The sequence below is a fragment of the Mycteria americana genome, chromosome 4 (assembly GCF_035582795.1).
Source record: "Mycteria americana isolate JAX WOST 10 ecotype Jacksonville Zoo and Gardens chromosome 4, USCA_MyAme_1.0, whole genome shotgun sequence".
Classification (NCBI taxonomy): Eukaryota; Metazoa; Chordata; class Aves; order Ciconiiformes; family Ciconiidae; genus Mycteria; species Mycteria americana.
In genome coordinates this window covers 92,550,167-92,575,044 of record NC_134368.1, presented here as the reverse complement: position 1 = coordinate 92,575,044, position 24,878 = coordinate 92,550,167, and the positions used below count along the sequence as shown (strand labels likewise).

General features: G+C 47.6%; 1 protein-coding gene across 1 annotated transcript in view; it reads right to left on the bottom strand.

Moving 5' to 3' along the window:
* BMP3 (bone morphogenetic protein 3) overlaps positions 1–24,878 on the bottom strand; it is a 293,614-nt gene that overhangs the window by 5,871 nt on the left and 262,865 nt on the right. Inside the window, exon 6 of the mRNA XM_075501377.1 lies at positions 5,774–6,684. Within this exon, the coding sequence (XP_075357492.1) occupies positions 5,774–6,664 (891 nt within the window). The 5' untranslated portion in view covers positions 6,665–6,684. The remainder of the gene's footprint in view (positions 1–5,773; positions 6,685–24,878) is intronic.

Below are 24,878 nucleotides of genomic sequence, written 5' to 3'. Positions count from 1 at the left end.
CCACTGAACCTCCAAACCCTTCCAAATCCAAGTATCTGTAGGAAAGATAGACGAGCATGAAAAATGTACAAGATGCAGTTTTTAGCCAAAGACTTTTGGTTTTGTAAGAGTGGAACTTTAACAATGCTTTTTAGAGCTCTTCTTACACGTAGAACCTGGGAATCACACAGCTCAATATGCTCAGTCAGATGCCACTGAGAAATACGTGGAACAAGATCAATTCGGCCAAACGTGCAATTGGCAGTTTTGCTGCAACGAGAGATGATGTGCTTTTGGAAAAATCAGTCTTAAGGGTTAGATATTTACCTACCTGAAGTGCAAGTCTTAATGACCTTGCATGCAAAAAGCACAGGAAGAACTGTGAGATTCTGGCTCGTTGTATCGTTTGTGTAGTGTGTCAGTACATTTAGGATTAGGTGCTTCTAATTCTGCTGGCAATACACACGGATGTCTAACCTGTCCCTACTTACGGCAACGTAGCTCACGACTAATGCCAGCTGTGTTTTCCTTCTTTCTCATGCAGACAGCTGTTCCTTGAATTCCAACAGAAATGGATCAGAACGGACTTTTTCCATATCATGTTGCTGAAACTCCTCTCAAGAGAGAACTGGAACCATTTGACACAGAATTGAGAAGGATTCACTGGGGAGCATTCAGCTATTCTTTATGTGCATGTTAGACAAGATCTGAATGTTTTTTCTTCTTCTCATGAGGAACCTATTTCACCTGCAGGAAGGCTGATCAACAAACGGTGCCAATCCTGCACATCCCTTGCTTCTGTTTATCCTTTGAGACTCGGAATTTTCTCAAGTATACTCAGAATCCAAGTCCCTTTTAAATGCAGACATTACACAGACCCTGATCTTTTCCCCCTGTTGCTGGTTAACTTTACTATCATAGCTTATCGGATGAATGAGATGCAGGGGTTTAAAAGACAAACGCAAAGCTCGTTGCACCATCCTCTTAACGAATGTAGGTTTCCCAGCATGGTTACAAAGACATTAATTACTCTCCATCTAGATAGCTGATCTCAAGAAAGACATTTCTGCTTGTTTGTTTGTTTTGAATTCAAGACTACCTATACTCCTCAGGAGTAGCTGAAAGGGATTTCAACAACATCTTAGATTAGCATACAATTTGGATTTCTGTATCATTTCTGCCTGAAAAAGCAAGCGAAAACTCCGGTAGCATCCAGGTTGGTTTCCTTACTCAGCTGCAGTGCAGCATTCTCCACAAAAATAACTGGGAGCCAAACAGATCTCCTAAGCCTGCTGATCAGACGTCAGAAGATAAAACATCTCTTGAGACCCTATTTCCCGTTGCCAGTAGTACTGGAATTAAAAACAGGTCTCCGAATATGCCGTATTAAGGTCTCATCGGAAACCCTTCCCTTCAGATATGGAATCCATACCACTAAAATGCTAAATTGTACAGAACTGATTTCAAGTATTGCCTTGGCTGCCAGTGGGAACAGCCCGGATACATTCTGTCATTGTATGAAAAAAGAAGTAGCTCTCTTTGATCTGGGCATCGTACAATACAGGATATCCTCCGTACTGACTTGAAGTCCCTCTTCAAGTGCCCCTGGCCCTTCAGGTGCGCTCTTGAGGATAACCAGCTTTGGCATAACTCTGCTTCTGCCAGCGGGAATTTAACCGTGACCGGAGTAAAATCCAAAGGCGCGTGCTTCTCAGAAAACCGAAATCCCCCTCGGAGTACTGAACTGGCATAAAGCCCTGCACAAGGGGGCGAGTTAGGCCATTGCCTGTGGGCCGCCTACGCTCCGTCCGGCGCACGGTCATGAAAAGCAGGCAGAGATTTCCTTTTAGGAGGGGAGAAGCAGGGGAGCCCGAGAGGAGCAGTGGGAGGCAAAAATGCCGAGCCGAGTCCGAACTGCCAAATCTGTGAATGAGTCCAGCTGTGGCGCAGGCTGCACCTGCTAAGCTGCTCGCATCCTTGGGAGACACGCTGCCCTGCTGAATTTCATTAGAGACGTATTATGAGCAGGGCAAATGATGTCAGTTATGAGCATTCATTCCTGACCTGGGAGAGGGTCTGCCTGGCCTGTACGCTCTGTGGCATTACGCAAGCCCAACACATGCAGTCAAACCAGCTAATTGAAATCAGGGAAAGGCTAAGGCCAGAACATTTGGAGGGGGAAAGGGGCGGTAAGAGGCACATCTGTTCTTCATTACCCAACAGGTTGTCAACTTCAGGAGCTCGCCCTCAGCAAGGGAACGTGATATACCCATAGGCACAGATTAGTTTGGTATTGCCTGATGGTTACAGTATCATTTTGCAAACACCGTCTTATTAGTAGCACCACATATTATGCAAGGCTCAAGAATAACACGTGGCTCTAGAAGATGCTCGCTTCACCTTTTTATATAATGTAGCTTTTCATTCTCTTCGGAAAACAAGGTCATTTCGGTTTTTGCGATTAAAAAAGCAAAAGGAACACTTCGAATTCCAACATGGACAGAAGTCTACCAATTGCTTTCAGGGAGACTCACAACAGGTTTCAGTAACCTGCTCTCTCAACGAACTAGCTCTCTCTGCAGTGCATGACAGCAAATATTCAGCTTCACAGTGTCTAAATAACTATAACGCTCTGCCGCTACAATTCTTCACCCAGCGGAGTCTAGAGAGTTTCACACAAAAAGGCAGGATTCGGCCTTTTAGTAGGAATTTGTAGAAGAAAATTGGTGTCCTGGTTATGGCCTTGCAGGCCCGCGCTACAGGCTTAGTTCACGGCAATCTGACCTTCTGCTTCACGTCAGCAAAGTAATTTAAACTCTGTGCTTTATTTGTCTACCCATCTCTCCTGTTTATTTCTCACCTTTTTTCTACTATAAGCTTTTCCCGGAGCAGGGACCACTTCCGATAGTGTGTACGTGCCTATCCCAGGTAGCGCAGAGGGGTGAAGAGGAGGAGGAAGAACACTCCTTTGAGACTGCTAGACTTAGTTACCATGATAATAGTAGCCAGTACTGCAAGTCTACTTCTTTGAGAAGATGGAGATAAACTATGACATCTCAGAGGCCAATGCTACTATCTGCAGGAAAGCAGAACCCGAATTTGGCAGGAAAAAGTTTGACTCTGTACATTAGAAAAATCTTTTGATGCACAGTGTTATTACATCAGGGGAATGACCCCAAGACGGACAACTCACAGACAAAACTGGAGCCGCTCTTTCACCCGAGCAATACCTGTTAACTACCCTTCAGCCGTGTGCGCTGTTCGTACCTCCCTCTCATGCCTCAGAGTGTCAAATGTTAACTTTAAACTTCAGTTAAACTTATTTTTGCCTCTTCAGAACCACTGGTACTAAACTGTGTTTCTTTCCAGAGGTTTGAAGTTACTCTGGGAATTATGCCCTGAGGTTATAGAACAGGTTAAGGATTTTCCAGTTGCAGGTGCTAACAAAGGCTCTGTGTAAGGAATAGGAACCTTTTTATTACAGTGCTTCTTTATCATTACGCTACTGTTGGTTTCTGGGAGTTTCTTCATCTCCATGAAGATACATTACACTTTTTGCTGCTGGAGAAAATCTGTGTTCTCAAAGTCTCACCTTGACTCTTAAAGAGAGACTTGCTTTCTGTCTTAAATTTGTTATTTCCCATCAGCTCTCGGCAGGATTAGATTTCAGTCAGAGCAAGGAGAGACCAGTAACAAGGGCTTCTAAAACCACTACAACTAAAACAGTTTTTGAGAAAGCCGTGTTTGCTCTTGAGCATGCACGTTATTGAGCAATCTGAGGTTTGATCCAGACTCTTCTACAGGCAAAGGGGGGTTCTTCCCAGTCTCTGCATCAGGCATAGGCTAACCCTGAAATATATGCTATGTATTGACTATTAAAAGAGAGCTTTTCTGCCTCAGAAGGTAGAAACCTATTTTGCATGTCTGCCCACTGGGAAAAAAAAAAAAAAAATTCTAGTGACTGGGTTGAAACGGTTATTCTCTAGCAAATGCTAGATCCTAGGAGTTCATCAGCACCTGAACTATCGTTTACCTCTTTCAGAGCCGAAAGAGCCAGACCCAATAACGTTAGGAAACGGGAACCTAAGCACTTGTGGACTTATGACAAGATACCCGCAAGCCCTTCTAAGAAGCTGCTACACATTATTTTTTTTCCTATCATCAGAAATACAGAGGAACTTGACTGAAATTGTCCTCCAGTAGAATCACTGATTGTCCGATGCGTACTTGACTCTGCTTTGTTTCTTTTGTAATACTGATGGTAGCCCAGAGCAGGCATCTCATTTTAAGTGAAGAATATTTTAAAGGCCAGGATCAGCTGAGCTGGAGACACTTTTTTTTTGGTACTCCTTTGCATTGTATTACTTGAAGTCTTCTGGTTTAAGTATCATGTACCATTTTCTCCTAAACAAAAATCAGAGCAACACTCTTTTATGCTTAGGATGAAGTTTTTATACCTAAAGCTGCAACTGGAAATGCTAATCCAGTCTTAAGCAGAGGGATACAGCAGGCATTTTTATAATTTATGTGTCCTTAAAGTTAGAACTGAAGAAGTTCAGGTCCGGCGCTTTTAAAATTTCTAACCCGTATGCTGAGTTACTGGTTTGAGAGAGCACGGTTCCCATCAACAATAAAGTAAAAGGCCCAGTGCAATGTGTTCAAAGGTAATGACTCTATCTCTTCCTGTTGCCTTTCATTTTTCCCTTTGATCCGAAACCTGAAAACCTGCCATTGCACTTGGAGGTAGTCGGGTAAGTCATCTCCTCCTTCAAAGAGAGACTCCTGCCTTCCTCAGCTTGCTTTCTCTGGGCTCCACGCCCCCTGCTACATTTATCCACCCGTCATTTTCAAAGGGTGACTCCCTTGGGTCCTTAAGCCACTGACATGCCACATAAATTTTGGAACCAACTGCTAAGGCCTCACTGTGGCAAGAATAAAGACTCTTGAACGTGAGGTTGCAGTGAGACCAAAAGCCCTACCTTTACTGACATTTCCTGTAGGTGTTATTTGTGCGTTCCCCTCATTTTAGGCCAGCCTCAAATACCACATCCTCCTTTCAGGTTTCGGTAGACTCCAGGGGAGTCCATGCTGCTAATAATGACATCGGGCATTTGATTTTAAGTTGATTTGGTTCATCCACCAAAGTCACAGGGCTAGGAGCACATCACCCTTTCCTGGTACTCACATGCAACAATCTCATAAAAACCAGAGGATATTTCAAAAGCCAGTTGGCCAGGACCCACTGCTTTTGGATCCACTCGGTCTGTCACAGAAGGGATTCGTCTGACTCTTTTGCTTACACTTAGAGCGTCCCAGCCGCTCCTGTAGTTCCACAGCGTATCTCTGTCACCGTGACAGTCATGCCTCATGAGGCACGCTTTCTTCCTAGAGTGTGCTATGCCAACTGACCCCAGCGTGGGTCTGGCAGCAGAGACTCCTTCGAGGCATAACGACTACTGTCTAATAAGCAATTTTCTGGATCTGGCTTGTATTATGTTTATTAAACAGGTTAATAACAAGTTCGCACATCATAAGCACTATTCAGGAAATGTTTTATGGCAATTTGGGTTCTGGACAAAAAACTAATACCACGTAATATTTTTTTAATTACCTTTACAAGCCTGTATTTTTACTAGCTGTTCTAACCACTACTCCTTGCAGCATGAGACAAAGATATCACTTATTTACTAGATCCAAACATGTAACGGGTGACCAGCTGCCTTCTACTGACGCAGGAAAGAAAACGCATAGTTTACAGTAACAGACAGTGCAAAAGAATCAATAAAGACCGTACCTTTGGAATTGGGAATTGGCATTCCCCTGAGCAGTAAAAGGCGTCGAAGGACTTAGGGGAAATAATCCACTCGCTCCAGCCGATGTCTGCAAAATCCACCTTGAGATAGCGCCGGGCACAATACCTTGGCTCATTCCACTGCTTCCTCCTCGCCTTCTTCAGCGTTTGCTCATCGAACTGGAGAGTCTGGCTCTTCTGGTGGTGATTCTTCCTCTGCTTTTTCTTGCTCTTTGCCCTCTCTGCTAACGGTGGCTGCAAAGTTTTATAGGGTTTTCTCTCTTCCCATCTCTCATCCTCATTGTACTGGTACTCGGCTCCTGGAAGCTCGTTATTCTGCAATGGCAACAGGACGTTTGCAGAGCGTTTTCGCCGCCGCTTCCCGAGGCTGCTCCTCACATGGTTTTCTGGCCTGGCAAAGACCCTTGCCAGAGGATGACGGTGCCCTTGCAAACTAGAGACAACACTCTCTGGCTCTGAAATAGCAGAATCATTGGCATAAATCAGAATGTAGGGTTCATGGCGAGAAGGTGCCCTTTTCCAGGGGCGATGGCTGGTCAGATCCATTTTGACACTGATCAGGAGTTCATTGTTTTGTTTTGCTTCATGCAGGAGCTGAGTGATATCCTTCCACTGCCAGGAGAGGACATCCTGGTAAGCAGTGGAGACATTTACTAGGAAATGTCCCAGGCTCCGAGTCTGGTTCCCAACAGAAGGAAAGGTCCAAACTGAAAGATGTATCTGAATTTCAGGTTTCCTGTGCCCGTGACGAGAACAGCCTCTAGGCTGAGAACAGTTCCACTTAGCATGCAGCAGATCACCAATATAATAATACACCGAAGCTGACAAGACGTTTTCAGACTCGGTGAGTGATGTCAGGTTAAAAACATACATCTCCTGGCTTTCAGGGCTCCCTAGAAGAAGAAATACTTAGGTAAGAATATGAGCATTTCAAAACGTTATAGAGAAAGCACCGAGCACATTGCTTTCTAGGTTATACATTAAGTTCATGAGAAATTTTCACGCAGCGCTGTGGGAACAGGTTTAGGCCACCATTCAGAAAAACGCCCAAGCTGGTAAACTGCTGACCATAAATCACACGCTTGCAATCTGGTTTCCTTGTAATACCTATCTCCATCCAGAAGTACTCACGCATTTCCTACTACTCCTCTGACTTCAGGAAACAAAGGAGGTCACAGGAACACAGCTTGGTAACAGACGCACTGAAGACTTTATCTATCATCCAGAAATTTGAGCGACACCACAGTAAGGTTTTGCTCTTTTGTTTTCCTCTTTCTGTAACATTTCCAACACCCTCCCTCTCAAAATGCACTTAGGTGACTATGGCTACCCTGTCCTGACTAAAGAATTGTCTGTCTTTGTCCAAGACAATTGGGACATCAACGGGACATCAATGGCACTGAACCATGCCTTAGCCCAGACCTAGCCGAAGCTGCAGAAAGGCTCCCACTGGCTTCACTGGGCACTGGATTGTCCGTAAGCTTCCATTATCCTGTTGAGCCACAGCCTCAGTTGGAAAGAAAAGATTTGCTTCCCTGCTAGTAGAGGCTCAACGTGGCAGTGAGGAAGAGGGAAAGCCTGGATTCAAACGGGGCGTGATTCTCAGTGTTGCCACAGGCATTCAAGTGTGCTGCCAGGTAAGTCACCGAAGCTCTGATTGCCAAGCCATTCGATGCAAAAAAAGCCTAGCCGCTTCCTTTAAACCTTCCACTCTGCTCCACTGTGATCCGGGCCTCACCTACAAGACAGGGACTTGGGGCCTGTGTGGCCTTTACTCTTAGCTTCTGAAGATGTCAAAGAGACTCTTAAAGAGGGACCCAAGCCCATGTAACATTTCGTACAGCTACCTATGAATATCAGGATGCAAAACAGGAAAGCAAACATAGAAAGCAGTACGTATTTCAAAAGCTAAGCGACAAGACAAATGGAAATCCTGTGTGACAAAGGATGTTTCCTCTTGATATTAACCATTCCTCCATTACAATAAGACCAATTTATTGGCCCCTCAAGTGGTCAGTGACCTCTGCACGTGCAACTGGGTCTTCATGACCCAGAGCCCTTCACAACGGCAAGGTTAGAGTTGGGCACAGAAGGAAGTATAAAGTTATTAACAACAGCCTTGCACGCAAAGAAGGAACGCGGCTCGCCTTTAGAGATGTGGGGAGACAGAAACACCAGGATAGAAGCACCGTTTAATCATTTTTAAGGCTTGGGTGTCAGCTCTGGAGCAAGAGACAATTCACCATTTATAATGAGCTGAAGACACACGAGCTGGCCTGACAGCCTTTTGGCCAAGTCAGACACTAATTGCAACCCCGGTTTCCCTCTAGAATAATCAGGCCCAGGACTGCTTGAATTACACTGGGTAAATTTAGTCATTCCACCTAGGGTATTTAATCAGTTTTCATGCCAGTCAGAGTTAGAAAGTATTTACTAGTATAGCTGAAGGTAGGTGGACTGTACAAGAGCAAGCCCAATAACCAAAAGGAAGCCAACCCAAATTGTCTTGGTTTTAGGGGGTGGTGGTGGCAAAACGCACCCACTTGCCTCTGTGCAGAGGGAAACAAGGCAAGGACAATCCTTCTTCACGGTCGGGATGTTGGTGTATCGACTAGAGGGACACGGGGGACAGCGGGGTTTCCGCAGCTGTGAAATCAGAGGAGTCAACCTAACCGCATGTATCTAGCACAAAGCCAAAGATGCACTCCTAACACAGGCTGATCTGTGAAAACACATGGCTGACTACTTTAATCCCCTGTAGGGTGCAACAGAAAGGCTTGGGGGTAAGGTTTAATTTTTATTTTAAAATTTCCTGCTTGGACTGCAGTTACGTCTGTCCTTCAGAGTGAGAGAAATATAGATTCAAATGTTAAGGTGCTATTGAGAGCTATAAAACCAGGCTGTATGGAAAAGTCAAATACAGTAAAGCAAAGGTATGGTCTGCAGCCCCCCAAAGGGCTGGAAACAACCCAACACATTAGGAAAACAAGGGAACACGGAGTTAAACGCTTCTTTGACATCACGGCATGCCAAAACCCTTTCCGGAGGCTGAAGAGACGTTATAGTTTACAGAATTTTCCAAGAGTTTTGCTCTTTTTTTTTTTTTTTTTTTAATTCCAAGCAATGACAAGCATAGAGATGCCCGTGGACTAGGGAAGAACAGCCTCCCTGCTTCCACCCTCAAAACACTGCACTAAGTCCCCTGCCCAAGCAAGTGAAAACATCATTTCCAGTACTGATCTCTCAAAGATTTTGACAGCTTTATGTTCTGGGTGACATTCTGCGCTTCCAGCCTGCGACAGCCCAACTGCTAATGCCATTCAGGTAAGTCCAGCAAAAGACCGAATGCTCCCTCTGCCTCTCCATCCCCACCCCAACGATCCAAGTGGCTTCTTCGTCTAAACACTTTTTTCTCGTCAATATTCTAACCGATACATTGAAAAAAGCAGGAATCGGTCTCACTAGAAAGACGGATCCCTTCTCCCCAGTATATCACATGCATTGCTTCATGAAATTAGGGGAAAAACAACATACGCTTTTCTCAGTGAAACAGGGGAAAAAAGGCCCAATCATTTATGGAAGACACCCTTGCTTACACATGCAGCCCAACCCAATGGTGGATCACATCGGTAAGTTCCCAATAGATGAAAACTAACTAATGTACCAAACCCATCCAATTTCTAGCTATTACTTATGCCTGGGGAACTATATTTTATTTGAATTCAATCCTACTTTTAATTCCTCAAGCCAAAACCGGCTGTTTATTACATTTGTACTAAGCACATATGAGGACCTGACCTCCCCTTGGTTTGTAATCACTAATATAATAAGGTTAATATGTAATTTGGCAGAGTACTAAGTACATCAGTCATAGGAACCAGAATTTATGATGTCTCATGAGCGCCTGTTAAAGAAGTTATTATTTGAATCACTGTTGTATGTTGAATGACAAGTTTTGATTTTAATTTTTAATAAGAATTCCGGTTAACAAATACTGCCTGTTCTAAATTGGCATATTGTAGTGGAACACAAAACAAGCTGCTTTTGTTTATAAAGAAACCCTAGATGGTGTGAAACAGACGCAGGAGGAATATATAGTTTTGATTAAAAGCAAAACCCGAGAAGCCACTCTCGGTATTTAACTCCGCACCCAAGAGTAAGTGCTTGCAGTAGGTGGTGCTGTTTTCTTACCGAATGACCTCCAGGCCCAAATGGCTCTGAAGCGTCTTCCCATCATTCAGTCTGCAAAATCATCTTGGAGCCAGTTACCAGTGGTCAGCACAGATGCCTTCGGATCTGCTGGCTTCCGGCTCAGAAAAGCCCAACTGTGTGACCTGGGTTTGTGTCACAACTTAGGAACACGGTGTCAAACACATCTGTTGCGCGACAGTGATACCTGACTCTCAAATGTGAGCAATGCACTGAAATAAGCATTCCCCAGGCTAATCATTACCCTTAAAAATGAGACACGTCAAGGAAGATTCAGCTTTAAAATATCTACGAATGCACCTTTTCCTCAGGAAAATTTCATTTCACTTAAATGAAACATTGTCCTTAAACCCAGAGGACAGGAACCGCTGAAATTCTGTCTCGACAATAACGTAGTTTAAGCTATTAGCCAAGGTCAGGAGCATCGTTTAAACTTTTCAGCAACGTCAGGAGGTATCGAGTAGCATCTAACCAGATTTCACTGTGATGCAGGAAGCTTTCCCTGAGCCTCATCCAGCTTCCTCTACTGGCGCCAGTGAAGTTTTACTGACTGACGTGAGCTGAGGCTTTAGTCTTTACAATGACACTGATAACACCTCTCATTTAAACAGTTCGACTGACTGATTTCCCCCCTCCCTAATCCCAAAGAACCCCAAACAAAAACCAAAGCCAAATCCAAGAAGGGCTTTAATTCTAATACCTTGTCAATGTTCAGTAAATGGTATTTCCTAGGAGGCTGCCACCAATAGCTCCATGTCACATGGAGCGGAGGAAGGGGCCAAACCACAGGGTGAAGTCCATCAACAACTGCTCAGCAGCTGGTGGAGTGAGGCAGACCGACTAAGCCCAGCTAAGGCCTCTGGCCGGTTTGCCCTCTATAACAAGACCTTTAAGGTCTCAGAGGCAACAAGATCTCCTCGCAACCAAGCCCTATATTGGTCTAGAGGGATAAAGTCAGCTTTGCAGGTGAAGGAAAGTAAAACACAGGCCCAGAAACCCATGCCCTAGAAGATCATGGCATCACAATAGCTTTTCTCTTATGTTTTCAGTATCAAACAAAAACGGCGAAAACAGCAGCTTGGCAGCAGCTTTCTTCGTGCTAGCTGCCCAGACAAGAAATGGTCTGTTGCAGATATAGACAAAGACCTGATGCTGAATATGACCCTTCAGAGGGATGCTGGACAGAAGGTCCCCCTCTGCCTGGGCTGGCTCTTAGGATCCAGCAGCGGTGGGAAGATGTTACGAACCCTGGGTGTCCCTGCGCTGCAAGCAGCCGCTGGAGCGAACTCGCAGTCGGGTCCACCACCTTACTGCCTGGCAAGATTCTGTCTGCTGTCTCTGAGCAGCTGTGCTTAGTAAACCTCGCACTCATTTGCAGCAGTATGCAATACAATTCGGTAGCAACTCAGTATTAGTTGAGCAGCGGTAACTTCCCTGGCTCACTCGATACACTTCCCAACTCTGCGAGCAGCAGATTTCTATCCGAGCACCACTACTTGAGCTAAGTCTTTTAGTTCTTTCTTACTTACAGTGAGTTCTGCTAACTCAGCTTTGCTCTTTTGTAGTACAAAATAGGAAACGCAGAAGACTTCTCAGCAACAAAGCATGTAAGGAGGAGAAGATTTAAGAGGAAACAAGCAAAGGGAAAGTATGTGCAACAGAGCTATATGCAAGGAATATGCTGCTACCTTCCAGATATATGCAAGGAATACGCTGCTACCTTCCAGATACTCTGAGGCCAGATTTTAAAGGCAATCTGTGCTCCCCTTCAAGGGATCACCGTATGTTGCTGCCAGCCTGAAGAGGAATTTTCAAGACCAAGCTCTGCATGACAGAGCTCTTTTGAACTGCAATAGGTAAGACACAGCATCGCTACACTGTAAGTATTGCTCGCTTTACAGTGTACAGCTTTGGAGCAGCAGCCACGAGCTGGGCAGAAAGGTACTTGACGAGGAGAACGTCTCGTTGTTTGTATTCACGTAGAATATAATTTGGAAGGTACATGCAGTTAAATAGACAGGCTACAGATTTATTGGCCTCCTCGGCCCATATGCGAGTCATTATTCACCTGTGCGCTCTCCCCTTGCTCGAACGAAACCCAGACCCCAGTAGCACCATGGCAGAGCTTGTACTGGGCCAGCGTCACTTTCCCAGTCTCCTGCACAAGTGACAACAGAGCTCTCTGGGGCGGAGGAAGAGGCAAGGTACGGTCTCTCCAGGCGTAAAGCAGAAAAGCCTTACTCTATCACACAGGTGGTTGTCACCCAGACGCCAAGTCAGCGTGGGCCATCACTCGCTGTCTGGGCTATCGGAGGTGCCAGCTTATTTACTGATAGCTCAGACTAGAAAGCGACCCAGCTCACAGCACTACAGCTGAAGCACTTGTACCCACCGATTCAGAGGCACGGCCCATGCTTCCTCACCTTCCTGCAATAACCCGCAGCTGTATAGATTGCCTGTTACTGGCATTAAAAAGGTATTTTAAGAAAAAGCAGTAGGTCTGTGGAGACTGACATCACCGGCATGAACATATTCATGTTACAAGGGGCATTTCCAGGCATCAACAAGCTGGAACGAGTCTGCTAACATGCGGTGTGTTTACCTTTATAGAGGATGCACTGACATTTTTATGGACTGCCAAATTTATCCCACGGGTGAAAAAGGATGCAATAACGAGGACTATTTAGTTATATAGTCATCATTAGCCATCATTTAAATGAGATATTAAAGTGGCGCCCTTGTGCCAGCGCACAGTTAAGAATGTATCAGTGTTTCCGTTGTAAAACTTGGTTTTCATGGGTTCATAGGCCAGCTACAAAAGTTCACTCAGAGCTGGAAATGGGAACAAGTTCCAGAACAGGAAGACAAATTTGGAAGCCAGATTTATTCTTTTCTCCCACCTTTGCTCTTACTCGATTGCTGCTTCCCCCTTAGCAATTTACATATTTCGCAAAAGAAAAATATAGGATCCGGTCCTCTCTTTTTAAAGAGCATAGGACTTGGTGCCAAGCTAGTTTTATTAATTCTTTTAGCAAAGCAGGTAAGGTCATAGCAGCTAGCAACTTGATATAAAAAAGTAAAAAGTCCACCACTCTGATTAAAGCTATGAACTACTTCAGAACTTCAAGAAGCAGCAATGGTGCATGGTCAGGATCTAACCGACATGTGGATTTTATGATATGAAAACCACAAATATACACACTGTGCATCATAAATGTGCTGCACAGCGGACAAATGATCTCTCTTCTATATATTTTAAGCAGAAAGACCACAGCAGGTCTGAAAACTAAACGCAGCATCAAACTTGAAGCTAGCATAGGCTAAGCAAGTAAGGAGGTTGCATCAATAAAGTACACAAATCTGGGAAGGGGAACAAGAAAAGCTGACTCTTCTCCTTCTCACAGACATGATTAATTCCACTTCAGCTGGTGGCAGTAGGTCGGCTGTATGAAAACCAAATTGTGTGCAGTCTGTCCCCTTGACACCGGAATTCTTCACACGTGAAGCGACATGCTCTAGAAACTGTGACCGACTGGGGACTGTGAGCACGGGTCATCCACGTGCATGACAGCACAGCGAGACAGGCGGTAACAGAAACCAGAAAATTAAAATTCTGGTTCTGGTCCTGAGAGGCCAAACCTACAGATCCTGCCCATTTGCCTTAGAGAAATCACAGCTTAACGGTTTTCAAGTTCCTTCTGCCTAAAAACTACCAGGATGCTGCTGCTTGCATTTTCTTTAAAGGGGTACAGCAAAAAACCCAACCCAAACCAAAATAACAAACTCCCAAAAACCCTCATGCCCCCCCAACACCCCCCTCCCCCACCGTCTCCTGCCTGAATATTTTTAAAGCTCTTGTTACAAAAGACCCTTAACGTTACTAGAGCTCAAAGAGGCCAGAATTTGGCCCGAACTGGGTTTTGCAGGCCGATGGTGGCCGGTGACTAGCTGGTTTCCCTGTGCAGTAGTTGGTTTTCCCTGTTTGCGTGGGCATTTCATAACCACAACAAAGGAAAGAAAGGCGTTTTGAAAAGGAGGAGAACATAGTTCTTAAACCACAAGAATTGGCCTAGGGGTAGGTGTAATACCTAAAATTACTTGAAATTCAGTCAATAAAAAAGAGTTTAAAGTAATTTCTGACTGTATAGCTTTACTATAACATTGTTAGCGGCACCCTCCAATTAAGGTCAAGTTTTTTAAATGACTCATTTGCAAGACATGTTCCTTTAGCGATGCTATGATTAAAAGTGCTTTCAAAAGCAAACTGAAAGTCTTGCGTTTGAGGCTTTTATCTTTCCGCTCTCTTTTATTTATTCCACGCTGTATCTTTCCTCCAGATCCTGAGCCTCAGAAGTTGCAGATCAGCACACCTCTACGGGAAGCACTGAAGGTAAGCAGATTTATATCAGCTGGAGGTCTGGTCATTCAGTGGTTTCACTAACTGGCAGGAGAAAAGAACGGTCGTGTGCAGAAACCGATGCACAGACTCGACCGTAGTTTAAGAGTACGCTTGCCAGAAGCATCGAAGTATTCCGCCCTAACTCACGTATCATCTGACCTTCTTGCTAGCTGTCTTTTTAAGAGTCACAAGGGATGGAAAACCACTCGCTGTTGTGGTACCCACAGGTAAAGAACCCGAAAAGGCTCTGTCTTAGGATTTTTACTGAAGCAGAGCTCACCGAGGCCTGGCCTAAGCAAGACAAGGGATGCTAGTGTCATCCCAGAAACATCCCACAACAATGACACAGCTGCCACAGAAATCACGGCCTGAACATCCTTTGACTCAAATACAGAGGCATAAATTAGAAGAGTTAGGTCAATGAGGGAGAGCAGTGCTGTAGTGTAACTAGATATACTGTGAGTGATGTACATCCTTACTTCAATTGTAATGGATGTGGGGCCTGGGGTTTCTTTCAGCTTTGTCACAGGCATCAGAGGTTCCTTTTTTGAGTGACTCAAAGCGAACAATTATGTTTTAAGATAATTTAGCAAGATCAACGGAAAACAGATTTCCCTGCTTAGAAGATCGCATGAACATTCATCAAAATCAAAAGCCAAAGCCCCCAGCCCAAACAACAGACCGCTAATAATCCAGCCTAGTCGTGAAATCTGGTGCGCGAGAGGTTTCAGGGCAGCGTAGGATGGAAACTTCAGAGGTGGCCACGCAGGGCTGAAGCTCTCGTCCTACGCCCTCGGAGGACTGAGCCACAGAAAGAGAAACTTGCATTTAACAGTTGTTAGGATGCTTCTTTTGACTATTCACGTCTCAGTTCTTTCTTGTTAGCTGTCCATTACAAGACTGCAGCTACCATACGCAACACTGCTTTTCTTGGACTAGAAACAAGGATGAGTTTCAACAAATCCTACCAGTTCTTGGTCTCACCGCACAACACTCTATCTTGCGGGGTCTCAAAAATGTGTCTGGTGGGTTACCTGGAGGATCTGGGAAAGGCCTTTCCCGTGTGCTGCAGAAAACCCAGAAGCCCACCAAGGGGAAAAGCAAGGACAGAAAGGTTTCACAGCCACATTTGAGAGAGGTGTTTCAGAAAAGAAACAGTTTATCTCCAGAAAATACATGATTAAATTACAAAATGTGTGGTTAAACTGCAAATGAAATCACTGAAGATCTCCTTCAAGGCCTCTTGCTGTAGATGCAGAAGAAACAGGCAGATTCTTAGGGAAGTTCTGCTCATTGCAGACAAAAAGCTGTCTCCTGAAGGGGCTGGCAGCGGGGATGGTACAACGTGCTGAAGGAGTAACGGCAACATCATTTATTAATTTAACTGATGCAGCCACATTAAGGACAAGGGGAAGCCTGTAGGAGACTGAAATTTGCAGCTGCGGAGTGCAGCAGTCAGAGCAGAGGATCTGGAAACAAACTACCGCGAAAGGGAAAATGCTGTCGATGTGCCATTTCCATCGCAGGGCTGGTCAGGCAGTCGGGTGCAAGGAAGAAGTCAGAAACCAGAAGAAGCCTTTTCACTCCCCTCACCGCCCCGAGGAACGTTTCATCTAAGGGCTTTCTGGAAAGGCACTTCTCTGCCATAAATAACCACACAAAATGAGCTGCTGCTGCCTATGGTGAGAGAAAGACAACAGCTAACTGGTTAAATATTTTGCATAACTACTTATAAAAGTGTCAGAAAACTTATAACCACTTCCAATTTATTGCTTTGGCACTTGAACTGTGAAAGTATTAGAGGAGGAGGAGGAAAGGGATTAGTGAATAGTGTGTTTATAGGACTGCTGCCACCCAATGTCAAGTGAGAGTATAAACATAATCAGAAAGACCACAGAGATGGGATTTCAACCAAAGGCCTTCTAGGTTTGGAACAATAAATATCTTTAATCAGATATACTTAAAGGAGCAAATATCGCTCTGCCGGGATTATTATACCCCCCCCCTCTTTTTTTTTATTATACCTTCCCCTCCTTCAGTGAGGGAACTGCATATTTCAGAACAAAGCAACGTATGTTAGACTTTAGATTGCAAAAAATGGTCACATTAGAAAGACAAGAGAATTACTCTGTAGGAGCAGCAGCCGGGGAGTCCCAGCTCTCCATCCTCCAAAACCAGGGTATTTACGCCTCTAAAGCCTCTCTCGTGGGCAGAAATACTTGCAGTAATGTATGACAGAAAGCATTTATAGGGCTGAATCCTAAGACACCAAAGCCCTTCATTTATTCCTGGTATTTGATCTCTGTGCAGAGCTATCCTGCAATAGACATTGCTGCCTTTGAAGAATCAGAAGTAATGACTCGCAAAGAAACCTAAGGAAAGTCTGGCACCCAGCTCTCAGTTTCTGGGAGAGGAAGGAATCAGTGCAGGTCACTGAAACGCCCAGACAACGCTCAGTTTTACTGGCAGATGCTTGTCTGTGAAAAAGCCATGGGGGCGATCCACTAGTGCAGTGAAAAATAAGAGACTGGCAAATGGGGCTGCTACGTATGGCGTGACAGTTGTCATACAAACAGCAAGTTTTTGGCATGCAGTGGATTTGGGAAGCGTATCCCAGCGAGGGTCTTGTTTGGGTTCTGGCATTTCCACTCAGCCCTCGCAGAGGTCAGATGCACAAAAGGCAGAACACTGGAGTTGGGGGATGCGGTGCCAAGACAGGGCCATCTTCCCTTTCCGCTAGGACACGGTTCTTTTGGGATGTTGCCACGTTAAATACACACACCCACCCTTACAAAAAGTAACTTTACGTTTCCATAAATCTACCTGTGCATGCCAGTCTGTAAACACGGAGAGATCAAAGTGCCACTGCCAAAGATGCCGAGATGCAGTATTTACCATGCACGAATTGTGCTTCAACTAAACCCATCTGCCGCTGCCCCTAATTGCCAGTACTGTCACCAGCGTCTCAAAACACGCACTTTATAGACAGTCTAAAGGATGGCCAAACCACACTATTGCTCTATCATGTGCAAATCAGCCCTCGGTTTCGACAGAAGCTACACTCGCAAAACACCGATAAAAGGAGACTCCAGAGAGAGTACGTGAATTACTCCACTTCCCTCACGCGGTACTCGGATATCGTATGGCAGAGACGCGCACGCAGAGCTGAAGAGATAAACCAGTAACTAAAATACGGGAGACGAGGTAAACGTTATATACTGAAATACGCGACCGCTGCTGCAGGAAGCATCACTTCTCTAACCCTTTTCTCATCTTCCTCCCTGCGCCAAGTTCCCCGGGCGCTAGGACAGCTGTATCGCTCGGGGCGCGGCTGCCGCGCAGGGCGAGCGCTACTCGCGGGGGTGCAGGCGGACCCTTACCTTCAGTTTTGCGGAGCTGAACCTGTTCACCTGCCCAGCGAGCCGCTGCGGCAGCGCGGTTAGCCTGCCCAGCGCCGAGGGCTCCCGGCCGACAGCCCTGCCCTGCCCTGCCTTCCCTTCGCGGCGGCGGCGCGCCCGCAGCCGGGCCTGCGAGCCGCGGGGGGAGCGGCCGGGCCGGGCCGGGCCGGGCCGGGCCGGGCCGGGCCAGCCCCGCGCCGTGGCCATGCCCGCCCCCGCCGCGCCCCCCGGGCTCCGGCGCCTGCTCCCGCGAGCAGCCGCGGCCCCGCTGCCGGCCCCGCTGCGCCGCCCCCGCGACGGGCTCGCACGCCCGAGGCGAAGCGGGCGGTTCTGCGGCTCCCGAGGGGCCGGGGTGCCGCGGCGAGCCCCTCCTCGCCCGCGGGGCCACTCGCAGCCCGGCCCCGCCGCGCCCCGGGACTCACCTGCTGCCAGCGGGCGGAAGCCGCGCACCGTGTTGCCCCGGCGGAGGTGCGGCCCGGGCGGCCCCGGCGGGTCCTGGGGCCGCGGCGCCGCCGCCCGCCCCCCGCCGCTGTACTGGTCGTAGAGCCGCAGCATGTGCTCCGACACCTCGTCCCCCGGCTGCAGCCGCCCCGGCCGCCGCCGCTCCTCCTGCTCCTGCCGCAGCCCCGGGCCGTAGTCACCTGCCGCGGCCCGGGCTCGGCCGCCCCGCGCTGCTGCCGGGGCAGCTCGCCGCCGCAGCCCGACCCAGCGAGCCGTCAGCCCGTCCCCCAGCGCCAGGCACAGGCAGCCCCAGCCCAGACACAGGCACAGCACCCAGCGGGTCGACGCCGCCATCCTGCCCCTCCGGCCCGGCCGGGCGGGCGCCGGGGTCCCCCTCCTCCGGGCTGCCCCGGCCAGGGGGCGGGCGGGCAAGACCGAGACCCCCGGCGAAGTTTGTTTCGGCCCGACGCAGCCCCCGGCGGCGACGGGTGCGGACGGGGCTGCGCTATAAATCGCAGACGGGGTTTCCCCCTTTTGGGGAAAAAAAAAAGAAAAAAGGGAAAAGAAGGGAAAAAAAAAAAAAAGCGGGGTGGAGGAAACCCCACGGAGTCAACCGCCCGCGCGTCGCGGTGCTGGCTGCGCCCCGGCGAGCGGCGGGGGTGTCGCGGCCCCGCCGCCCGGTGCTCGCTCCCCGCTTTGAGCGGTGCCGGCGCAGCCCGCGCGAGCTTTTGTGGGGTGCGCGTGCGAGCGCGAGTGAGCCCCGGCGCGCGGGGCCGATCCGTGCGCTCGCAGCCAATCACGCCGCCCTCGCGCTCGGCCCCGGCCGCGAGCCAGAGGCAGAGCGAAGGGGAAGCCGGCACCGGGGCAGCGCACAGGCGCGGAGACGGAGCGGGACCGGGCGCTGGCAACGCGGGCGCTGGCAACGCGGGCGCTGGCAACGCGGGCGCTGGCAACAGCCCGGGCGCTGGCTGCCTCCCCGGGGGCGGCCGGGGAACAGGGCGGCGGGACGCGCCCCCTCCCCCCCGCTCGCGGCCTCTTCTGAAGGCAGTACAATAACGCGACCGCACGACAACGCGAGTCGCGCGTCGCGCCCCACTCGGCGCTCTCCCCCCGAAAAGCCCAAGGCTCGGCTGGGCCCGGAGCACCGTCCGCGGCAGGCAGGTGGAAGCGACGCTAGCCGGGCGGCGCGGGGGGTTCAGCGCACCTCTCCCGCGGGCCGGCCACGCTCAGCGCCGCTCCGCTTCCTGCCCTGTCCCCCCCCAGCCGGCCAGGGGTGGCAGAGGCGTCCCCAGCAGCCTGCGGCCCACGGGAAGGGACGCGCACCATGCCCGGGCGAAGGGAGGACAAGCCCTTTCGGGCACAGAACCCTTCTGGGAGCCGCAGGGGATCAGGCCGGGAAACCCGGCACGTCGGGACTCCTCCACCGCAGCCGGGCACAGCAAGGCGTTCCCTGCTCGGCCGAGAGGATTTCACATGCCTCCTGCCTTTGCTGCTTTTCACCACCGAAGGGACAGACATGTCTCACCCCCCTCGCCAGTGCCACAGCGTCAGACAACGCCCCGGCGGATGTGCAACGCTGTCCCTTCGATGCTTCGCAACTCAAAGGGTGCCTCGCCTCAGACATCTGCTGGGGGGAAACACCGGGGATGGGAGAGAAGCCTCGCTGCGTTTTCACAGTTTATCAATATGTTGGTTTGCAAGAATGACTTCGTTTCTAACCTGAAGAAGGGAAATAAGAAAACTGACTTGCAGATTCGTATATGGAGCTTAGCACACATCATTTCCAGCGCGGGGCGTTCGCATTTTCAACGGGCTACACAAAGCGTATCGTTATCAAGCACTAAATATAACACTAAAATACATCATGTATTGGAGGCTGAACTCGCCTTTCAAATTCCACCGAATTTGCAATCAGTAACAAATATTGTTACGCAGTTTTAATAAACCCATCTGTAACTACGAGAGACAAGTGCCTACTGGAAGGTCGGGAGGAAAGAGAAGATTTTCAGAAGCACCGAGTAATGATTTTTATATGCTCCTGTATTTGAGTGCTCTAATACAACCCATGGCAGTGTCTCATTTTTAAACAGTTTTGAGCCATTGAATTTGCCATATGCATCCAAAAATTTTACCCATATATGTACAAACACCCACAATTTCAATGTTAGTGCTAATAGGAAGAGTAACCATGCTTTTCACTTCTCTAAGTAAGAAACTTACATTAGTGCAATATAAAAACTGTACAAGTGAACATACATAATTAAGGCGTGATCGAGTGTTTGGACACAAGTAATAAAACCAATGCAGATCTCTGCAGGAATAAAACAAAATGATTCGAACTGATAGCTAAAAAATTCAGCACAAGCAGCAATCTCTGGCTTATATCCACAGCAGAACTGTCAATCCCAAAGAAGAATCTTTAGGCAACTGAAGTGCTATTTCAACTTCAGTCATGTTATTTTCTACTGGTGAGAGATGTGATTTAAAAAAAAAAAAAAAAGCAACACACCACAACTCTTCAAATGAAACAAGCATAACTGAATCCTCTCTTAAACCTACAGCACCAAATAATTGGCCACGAGAATGTGATGTTTTGCATATCCAACACATCCGCCAAACTGCGGCCTGACTCTTGAGACTGGACCGCTGTAAATCAAGAATGACTTCGGTAAAAAAAAAAAAAAAAAAAAAAACTCAAGAGACCACACGTATCTAACACCATACTCAAGCAAAGGAGGATTAGACAAGAACTAACTTAAGTTCAACATGGAAGCTCAAGCGCCCTACTGCTGAGCTTTTATTTAAAATCTTTTAAGTGTTAGCAGAAAGCTCTGTTTATGCAAAATTAATTCAGAATTTGGCTCCCAGAGCCTTGCCCCACCGCTTGACTGCGGTTGTTTAAGTTAAGTGTCTAAAATAGAAAGTTAGCCCTGTACAATCCTATCGCAGCCAGTAAGGAGAGAGAAAGAGGACACTTGGTGTGAGGCAGAAAGGAAAAAGTGACTTCTCGGGGCATTAGCTGCCTTCCCTGAATCCCCCTTTTTAGACGGCTGTTGCAGTTTTTTGAGCGCGCTGCAGAAGAACGCGTTGGGTTTCAAATACCCCTTGCTTTATGGATTGTCCCTGTGACATGGTGGGACGCTCATTACATGCAGTTCTGTGGCTCCCAAAGTTAAAAAATATCCCTAGCTCCAACCGGACATGAGATTTTTAAGCACCCGAGCACTGTGACGGCACAAACCAAACCAAACCAGTACACGTAAGGCGTTACTCCTCATTAGTGACTAACGGCTGGCAAACTCCCAGACCTGACTTCTGAGGTAACAGTGCTTTTGCACTTCTCTATTATTCTTTCTCCATTTCTTCCATGGAAGTGCTGCAAATCACCAGCAAGTTTAGCATTGTTCAGAGAACAAAACTTTGACCCTGTCCCAGAGAGCTTACAGTTTAACCCCACAGGTTTCAGAAGAGTTGTGCTGACTTCCAAGAGAAGAAAGAGGCCCCCTGACGCCACATATCTAACTGCATTGGTACCGCGTGCAATGGCAAAGCCGTGATCCCAGCCTTGACAGAGGGCCATGGTGCTTCCATTATAAATAGGACGGAAGTAGAGGCACCCACAGGCTCACCCTCAAAACAACGGTTCTGACAGTGAACCTTTTGAACTGCAAGCATCAGTGAGTGCCACTGAAACCAGCCCTTCCTCTTACAGACGCTGTTATTTCCAACCAGGAGGCACACTCTGCTTTTTGGCTTTGGTAAAACAATCCGAAAGATCAAATTCAATGGGTTATTTAGATAATGGTCAGATTCCAGCTGCTTCTACAACCCTATAATAATGTGTTTGCACATAGCATTTATGGGACAGGACGGGAAGTGGAAAGAAGTAATGCACAAGTGGACTGGGACGGCGATGCAACAGGAAGAGGACATGCTGCGATACATGTCCAGGCTGCCTAGCTCACCCAGCACAGCTGGACCGAACGCCCAGGTGAAAGGACTCTGCAAGCACTATTGCCAAACATGGGTGCGTTACACCGTTGCCCTACCCAACCTCAGTAGGAAAGAGAAGGAAAAGGACCCAGAACCGGTTAAAATAGATCAAGACCATTAAGAATGAGACACTGACTTCCATTCGATCTGTCTCCAGGTTCTCCATTACTGACTGATAGCTCAATGACTAGTCATCTCTGCACTTTTTTGGGTGGGGATACTAATGCACGTGACCTCGCTTTGCATCTTTCAGTGACGTACCACTCCTAGCTTGCAGCGAGACAGGCCCTGAGTCAGCGTTAGCTTGCTGGGGCTCTGGTAGGAGGAAAGGGGGCTGTGAGCTTTACGGCTTTCCACAGCCACCCCAGAGCGCAACGCAGGCGGCAGGGAAGTTCCTTTAGGCACCCTGCCAAACGGGGGGAGCTGCTCCCCCCAGCTTTGCAGCAGGGCTCTCCCCTCCCTGCAGGTAATCCTCCACCTCTTTACGTTGCTCTCATGGGGCACGGAGGGGCAGATGACCCTGAAGAATCTGCCCTTGTTCCGGCCTTTAGTGACTGTTTTCACAGTGGATGAGATATTCCCGTGTGCAATATGTTCCTGTCCCCATGAAACCCAGCAGGATAGTTTAATGCTCGTATCAGTATAAGCAGAGTCCAAGCTTGTAATTCCATCCTGCTCCCTCATGCATGCTAAAATTACTCCATAATTCTACTAATAATAAGTATCAGGCTCACCATGCAGCACTTCAGCAATGTACTATGCAAAACCAGACCTTACCCTGAACTGAAAGGACTGTCTATCTTTTTGGGGTGGTTTAATCTTCATGACCCCTCTTTTCTGTAAGCTTTCTGCTGTGGCTGACCAACAAGAAACCACCTAATCCCAGCTGTCATGGTCATTTTGCTGGGATGACTGCCTCAGAACTGGGAACCGTCCCAGTATTACTGACTGAGACAGCACTGCTGTTCCTTTCTGTTAGGGCAATGCGCACCAGTAAGCGTGCTTAAGATTGGACAGTGATGCTGCACTGAAAGGACCCAGTCTACTTCAACACCCCCAGCCCTCACCATTCTGTGTAAGAGAGGGTGAAACGCAGTCTACTGGTCCTGATCTAGCAAGGGAACCCAGTTTTGGCAGCAAAAAGCTGTGCTTAATTGAAACTAAGCAGCTTAAAAGCCACAAGGGTGATTTTCTATCCATCTTGTTGCAGTTTTTGAAGCACATAGTAAACGTGCGCTCAGCACTGTGCAGAAAATATTCCTGGCTACAGGCTTGCATTGCGACTCTTAGTTCACACAGCCCGAACACGGCAAACACACAAGGAAGTACCAGGTTTCAGTGCAAGTCAAGGCACCATTACAGCGGAGTAAGATTTTTTTTCCCAAAGCTCCTCTGAACTACCACAGCAGAAGCGCAGGGCAATGTGCCAAAATGGGAGTCAGTGGCCCTGCTACTCTCAACCACCTCAGGTACTTCCAAAATTCTAACAGGGGACCACCACAAGCACTCGCGATTATGATGGTGCCTATTTGTGGAGATTAAGACACCTAGCTTTAGGTGTCTGTTTTCTAGCCGGGTGTCCATGACGCCCTTCTAGTCAGTGCAGGGAGAAGGATCTAAAGAGCTCTTCACCTCACTCAACAGCAGGCTTTCAGTCAGCCAGTTTGCTGTCCACGCAACTGCAAAGACACTCTTGGAGTTGTACCACCCTGACTTTCAACTTTGAAGGCTGGAGCCATATTCCTGAGTTAGACTGTGAGCCCCCAAGATGGTTCTGTAGCCTTCCTCTTCAGGGGCAGCCAGGTGAATCCGTGGAAAAGAGGCTCTCCAGATTAGCGCCCGCTTTTGAAAAGATACATCTTGGCACACACACAGCAGTCTCCGCATATGAAAGCGGTATCTGAATTTGCTGATCGTGGGGAGAAAATCTTCTTTCATCAATGGATGAATATTCATCACTACTGGTTTGCCCACTTAATGGCCTTTGATCAGTTGGCAGAAGCAACTCTGCTATCCTGTCAGCCATGGTTTCTTTTCTTTCTATCTACCTATGTTTATTGCTAAGATACGGATGTATTAAAACACTGAGAGGTAGGCAAGGGGATTTGGCAAAGTGAGAAAATGGTTGCATTTCAAATGAAATATTTTGGTTGAAATAAATTGTGGTTGGTTAGTTTGGATTCTGACTGTGTCCCCATCTGAAACTCTCCACGGGCATCTTTTCAGCTCAGTTTCTTTAACGTTTTACAAACAGCAATGAGGGCTATGGAAAGAACCTGTGGTTTGGTTTTCAGCAGATATTTTGACACTGGCGCTACTTCCAGAATGGAAATGTAGTTCTGCAGTTTTTCTTAATAAACTTTGTGGCCTGAGACCTGCTCCAAGTGAAGCAGATGGGTGCTCTAGCCTGGTTGTGCCGATTGGCCAAGTTTCATAGGGCCAATATACTTAATAGCACAATGAAGTCAGCATTCACTGATACATTTTACTACTGTGCTTCATTCTCTGACAAAATTAATATTAATTTTAACTGAGGCAACAGCTTCATGCGCTTCCAGTTTAGTTCTTGGTTAAAAAAGGAATAAGTTAAACATCTATCTTCCAAAAAGCAAATGGCGGGCTCCTTGAAAGGGAGTCTGCTAGCTCT